This window comes from Morone saxatilis, unplaced genomic scaffold, assembly GCF_004916995.1.
Source record: "Morone saxatilis isolate NCDOM2014 unplaced genomic scaffold, NCSU_SB_2.0 Contig11, whole genome shotgun sequence".
Classification (NCBI taxonomy): domain Eukaryota; kingdom Metazoa; phylum Chordata; class Actinopteri; family Moronidae; genus Morone; species Morone saxatilis.
The window spans coordinates 27,493,281-27,499,825 of NW_023339663.1; the positions used below are offsets into that span (position 1 = coordinate 27,493,281).

General features: G+C 45.8%; 1 protein-coding gene across 1 annotated transcript in view; it reads right to left on the minus strand.

The window, feature by feature from the left end:
• znf507 (zinc finger protein 507) overlaps window positions 1–6,545 on the minus strand; it is a 20,197-nt gene that overhangs the window by 13,367 nt on the left and 285 nt on the right. Inside the window, exons 2-4 of the mRNA XM_035682549.1 lie at window positions 2,012–4,435; window positions 548–665; window positions 346–454 (exon numbers count right to left, since the gene is read on the minus strand). Coding sequence (XP_035538442.1) covers window positions 346–454; window positions 548–665; window positions 2,012–4,432 — 2,648 coding nt within the window. The 5' untranslated portion in view covers window positions 4,433–4,435. The remainder of the gene's footprint in view (window positions 1–345; window positions 455–547; window positions 666–2,011; window positions 4,436–6,545) is intronic.

Below are 6,545 nucleotides of genomic sequence, written 5' to 3' on the forward strand. Positions count from 1 at the left end.
ACTGCATTAGATCTACAGCGCGAGGAGCCAAAGTTTGAGGACGTTGTTTATAGGATATTGCAAGAAAAATATACTTAAATAAATAAATAAATAAATATTACTGGTGATTTTTTAGTCCTTGTTTGATGTTTCCGGGAACATCAAATGCTTTGCTCTACATATAGATATAGAGGCAATTTAAGTCTAAATCAAGTTTCCAGCTGCAAATTCAAAATGCTAGTAAACCCAAACCCTACACCATTTGCTCCACGCTGTGTTGCGCCAAGTTGCTCATCAGTCAGTGAGTGGCATTAGTGCTTGCACTGAGGTGACAGTGGTGAATTTCCTTTTTTTAAAACAACTCACCGATAAGGCTTGTCGGAGTTATGAATCCGCCGGTGGTTTCTCACTCCAACATATGTAGAGCTGGTGTAGTCGCACACATCGCACTTATACATCTTCTGCATACCACATTCTGTAATATAGGAGAGGTTAAACAGCTAGTCATTTAAATATCCATATATCTTCCTAGCTGAACACATGAGGAAGTCATAAATACACGTCTTACCTTCATCCGTTACCCGCTCGGCTTCCTCCACCATGGCCACGGTTTCAGTGACTGGTGTGAGGGCTGCCATATCACTGCTGAAGCTGTGGTGCTCCCTTTCATGATTTCTTAACTGACTCTGAGTAAGGAAAATACACACATACCATGAGATATCTACACAAAGAAATGACAATATATGTAGTTGACATTCAAAATGTTTTTTCAAATACTTTTTTCTAACTTTGGACCTGGTAGCAAAACAATAAACAGCCAAATCTGATGTTTTTTTTTTTACTTTGATTTATATATTAAATACCTAAAAGGTGAAATATGAAACAGTAGGGCTGTGTATCAGCAAGAATCTGGCCATACGATACATATCAAAGTACAGGGGTTATGAGTCAATATATTGCGATACTGTAAGAAAGAAAATATATTTTAGTTAGAAAAAAAAACATGAATAAAATCTGATTTAAAACCTGTGGGATCTGCATTTGTATTTATCACAGTCCACCCTTCACAATTACAAACTTTCTTAGCCTAACTCGCAAATCTGTTGGATGATATGATGAACTTGATGAATGATGAAAAATCTCTGCTGCAGATCTTCGCTGGAGTCTCATGATAGCAGTGGAATCAATAGTTTTCTCCTGTATCATCAAACCCAGGCAACTTGTGACTGCAGTGCTGCACCAGGCCCAGCTCTCATCTCTTACTAACAAGCTCCATCACATCACAGATAATTTCACTCTCTTTTGGCTTTAACTCGGTTTGGTTTACTGAGAAACAAAATTAGATGCTGACAGGAGAGAAGACTCCTGTTTGTGATTGGGGGGCAAAGACCAAGAATTTACTAATATACTGTGCATGTAAAAAAAATAAAAAAAAAAATAAGGGGGAAACCTGGGAGCAAAGGGGATTTTAACTTGGAAAATAACTTAAACAAATAACAGTTGTCCTGTATGTTATTTTATATTGTGGTATCAATGTGTAATATGACTGAATAAATATGGAACATTTTCTAGATAACGAATTTTGGAAATTGTTTGGAAAATGTGAAATACCTGAGAAATCAAGTTACTTACTGAAAAAAACCTAACCTAACCTTACTCTGATTACATCTGAATCTTAGGGTGAATATTCCAATCCTAGTTTCTGTAAAACGCTTTTGTAGAAAAATAATAAGGGCATGGACTAATTATAGCAGTCCATTTAATGGTATGGGGGAACTGTTACACAGTGGTACGAGTGAGCCTGAGGAATCAAAGTGATGGACTGCCAGTGTTATACTGACAAACGGCTCAACGTGGCCTGCACTTTTTACCATGATGAAGACTCCACAGACTACACCAGCTACCTCAACGGACCTCAATGAACTCTGAGGATAATAAAAAATACTGATATAATATACTACTTAAATGGTCTGATAACTGGATATGAATAACAGGATTAAAATGCTCCATGTGAGCGCTGCCGGCTCCTCACCTTGTAGTGGAAGGCATCTGGGCACAGCTTGCACTGGTACATCCTGGTCTTGCAGTGGTGGATCATATGGCTCTCCAGGTCCTTACTGTCCGAGGCAATGTGCTCACAGATGGGACACTGATACGGCTGCCTCTGCCTGTGCACCCGGAGGTGCTGTTTAATGTAGCCCTTATTGCCGCTGCTGTAGCGACACAGGCGGCACCGGTACGGCCTATCACTGCCGGGGATGTAGTCCACCAGACTGCCATCACGAGAGGTGACCAGCCCGTCCATTCCTGGGATGCTACACATGTAACTCCCGCCTCCGTTCCCTGTTACCACACCGGCCACGGCTCCGTTTTGGAACTGCGCGTTGTCCTGAAGTTCTTTTAAGATGTCCTCATCTGAGGCATTCTGGTCCGAGCGCTCTCTGAGTCTTTCAATGACGGTGAGCAGTGACAGGCTGATGCCGGCTTTAGTGGCAGGACCCTCCTCGTCTCCCTCCCCCAGACCCAGGGACCCCAGATCTTCCTCTCTGCTCTTGCTGTGAAGCTCCAAGTCCAGAAGAGCTTCTGTTGTTCCTACGTCAGAAGCCTTCTGTCCAGCTGGGGTCACCTCTACGACTTTCTGGCCCGTGTTTTGGCTCTGTGCTTGGGCTGTGATGCTCTTCAGGTTTACCTTGGTGCTGGAGGTGGGGAGCTCGGGGGTCCTCATAGGCATCGCTACCAGTGCCTCAGCAGCCAGAGAGTGCAGGCGCAGAGACTCAGAATGAGTCCTCTTGCGACCTGCGGGGGGAATGTTTTCATCCCGCGGAGAGTCGCCACTTATAGTAACAGAGGATTTAATAGTAGCTCCTACTGGCTGGCTGTCGGTGGTGCTACCCGCACTGCAGCCAGGGACCACCTCATCCTTCACCGCTCCTGCATGGTCCTGCTCTTCCTCCTCTGCATCCAGTAAGCTCTTGTCCCTGTCCACGTCTGGGCTGAGGAGGAGCGGGTTCGTCGCCATGACTGAGTCCTCAGCTGAGGGAAGGCGTTCTACAATCACGTTGATATGGCCGGCGCTGTTGGGACTGCTGTTGATAATCTTCTGAGCTGATGACAGCAAGCTGTCTGCAATAGAGGTGCTATTGTGGTGACTCTCAATCTCCACCTCAGACTCTGCCTCTGTCGTCACCTGAACCTCCACCACGGGCTCCTCGGAGGTCAGGTCTTTGATAGGGTACACACTTTCCTCCTCTTCCTCTTCCGTTTTTGGACTTTCATTAAGATTAGACACCGGGTGAGTCAACACGTCCCGTTTGTTTTCGACAGCCAACGGAGCAGCAAACAGCTGGAGCTTGTAGGCAGTGGCCAGCTTTTGGACGCTTTTATCTTGAAGAACCGGGGAAAGAACGACCGTTTCCTCCCGGGTCCCGGCAGTGTTGGCCGCAGCCTGGGACTCTCTCCTTGCGGGAGCCCCGTCATCATCCTCGAAGATAGGGTAGGAGCAGTCGACCAGGCCGGCGTGCTTCCAGGCGTGGGTCTTGAGCATCCGCTGCTGGCTGCACACGTAGCTGCAGATCAGGCAGCGGTACAATCCATACTCCTCGTAGCTATACCACTTCTTCTTCTGTGGCAACTCCTTGGAACCGTCCACTGAGCTTTTGATCACTTCGTTTCCTATACTGCTCCCAGTCCAGTCCCCATCCTGCTTTCTTAAAACTGCGTCTGTGTGCTCACTGTAGGTGTCCAACACAGTGGGATTCCTCTTCAGGTTGTCGCCGTTGTCCAAGTGCAGCCTGACGTGTGCCTCCAGCTGCCCCTGGTCTCTGGAGGTGAAGCGGCACTCGGAGCACATGAGGATGAGGTCACTGTGCTGCTCGTTGTGCTGCTTCAGGTGCTCTTTCAGCAGGGGCAGCGTTTGGGAGAGGTAGGGGCACAGGCTGCACTGATAGCACGTCACCGTCCGCTTGTGCTCGCTGCTGTTGGGGTTGCCGGCTACCTCTGCTGCCGGGGAGGTGATGTTGTTGTTGTTACCGTCACCTGACACACGTGAAGAAAGAGCGCCGTCAGCCGCGCTGCCTTCTAATCTCACCTCCTGAACGCTCTCCTGCTCCTTACAGTTCCTCTTAATCTTCCTGTGTGGAGAGCCTCCTCTACTCCCCCTTGTCCCCTCTACACCTCCTCCCCCTTCCCCCGCAGAAGAGGCCTGTTGGACTGCTCTTTTTTGGCCCGCCAAGGTACAGCGGCGCTGGGGCCGCTTTTCCACGATTTTGCTGAGCTTCTCAATGACCTGGATGAGAGAATCTGCAGCTTGTCTCTGCTGAAAACTCTGGGACTCCTCTACTGCTTGCTGCGTTTGGGTTTGAGAGAGGGATCCCAGCGCTGACGGCGTAGAGGAGGAAGAGGAGGCAGTGGAGGAGTGTGTGATGAGTACAGCGACATTGCTGATCTCCTCCATGACCTGGCAGACAGCAGAGAACAAAGAAATGAGTGTGCACACTGCTTGCTGCTATACGGTACACTAAACATAAACAGGTTTGATCCCGTACTACAAATATGGATAGAGATATTTTAAGATATCTTTCCTCCACAATTGTATCCGTCAGCGCTAGAGCCTTTCAACTGTCATATGACACTCGCATACAAACAATTGCAACTCTTAGTAGTCTATAGTAAATAAAGGCATGTTCAAATCGTCAGTCCTCTGTGTTCTAGCCAACCTGCTTAGCCATGAGCTGACTAATGACACCCACCACTACTAAGAGCACTAAGTACTAAGAACGCTATGAAATGATCATTGTCAATATAGATATACAGTACATCTGTCTACAGTTTCCCTATATTGTTTCTCCCACTTAATCATTCTAGTAGAAAGCAGTGAAAAATGCCAGCCACACTTTGCCACAGACTACAGTAACTTATTCAAATTGCTCATGTCAAAGTAATTCAATTTACAATTACATAAAACTGACAAACACTGCCTTCTTCACATTGGATATTTGGCCTCTCTGGTTGATAAATGACTTTAACAATTATGCTTATCAAAACAGTTCTTAATTCGCTGAATAGCCAATTCAGTACTAATAGTATCAGATATTAATGTCAATATGTAGCTCTAGAGTTAAAAGACTAACAAAGTTAGAATTTAAACCTTTGACACAAAACACTGTACACCTAGATTTCTACATATATAAAATAAAATAGGCTAATGATTGTGACTGAGTTCCTGTTCTGTATCTATCACAATTTACATTACTCCACACTGCTTTTGACAGTTAATTAACAGAGAACTTTTTTTCCTGTCAAGTACTGTCATACAGTTCAAATATATAGCAGTGGTGCTGAAGTAATTAGCACATATGCTGCCCCAGAGGTAAATAATAAAATAAATGTTAAAATAAGGACGTGTTGCATGCACAGTGAACTGTATGCTTAGTAAACTCAAACTCAAATATTTCGGCCTGTATTCTGAGGACTGAGCATGTGATTTTTAGTTCTGCACCTTTTTAGTAGGCACAGCATTCTGTGTTAAAAGGCAAGTCAGTGTGGCTCATTGAGAGTTTTGCACAGTGACACTGAGAAACCTCCCTCGATAAAGCACGACATCTGTTGAGGAAAAAATATGTAGTTTCTTTTCACCAAAGAGAAATAAACAACTGCCCCTACATACACTTTGTACGGCAGCATGTACTGAGGGCTGTGTGAGGGGATTGGCTGCCCAAACGACCACCATGATAAGTGTCACAGCCTAACTCATTCATGATAAGCCCTGCCACTGCTGCTCAATAGACAGGCATTCAAACACGTGCACCATGTGCATCTGTTTACAAACCAAGCTGGAGGGAAATGGTCCCAAATCATGTGGTTGAATTCCTTTCATCTCTGCAAACCCAACGCTTTCCTCTTTTTCACTTTCCAACCACAACTCACCTTCCTCTTTCTCCCACTTCTGCATCTGTATGACTAATATCAAAACAGAAGGATACACATTTGGAGAAGGGTTACCACATGTAAGAATGACTGAACATTACCCGGCTTAACTCTCAACTGGGAGGGGTGGAGCTACACACAAACTGGCCTTGTGTTATTAGCACTGGATCCAAAAGAAATCCACTCAACAATAATGGCCTTTTATTAGAAATGTCTAACCCAAACAATGCACATCTGCCAAATAACTTCAAGTTTGTCACTCGCCAAGATAAAGGCTGGGCCTCCTGTGGTACAGTGAGGAGGCTGAGTGTGACTGGAGGCAGTGAAGCCTCTGTGTGGACGCCATCATGTGCTTCAGCCAGTCTCAGATGAGCACCTACTATGTCAGGGTCTAAAAATATTTCCTCCACTTTCCCCTGTAGAGGGAAGTTGGGCACAGCCTCCCAACTCACACTGAAACATCGAGTAACCACTGGGCCACATTCACAGGCTAACGTTAGCTGCTCGAAGTGGAGCTGCTGCGGCGCGAAAGAGAGTTTCATACGGACAGTGAGTGTAAGGACACACTGCTAGCTTCACAGTTAGCCTCACAGCTTGCTGCCTGCTGTTCCAACCCTCAGAGAGAGACAGACAGACGGACA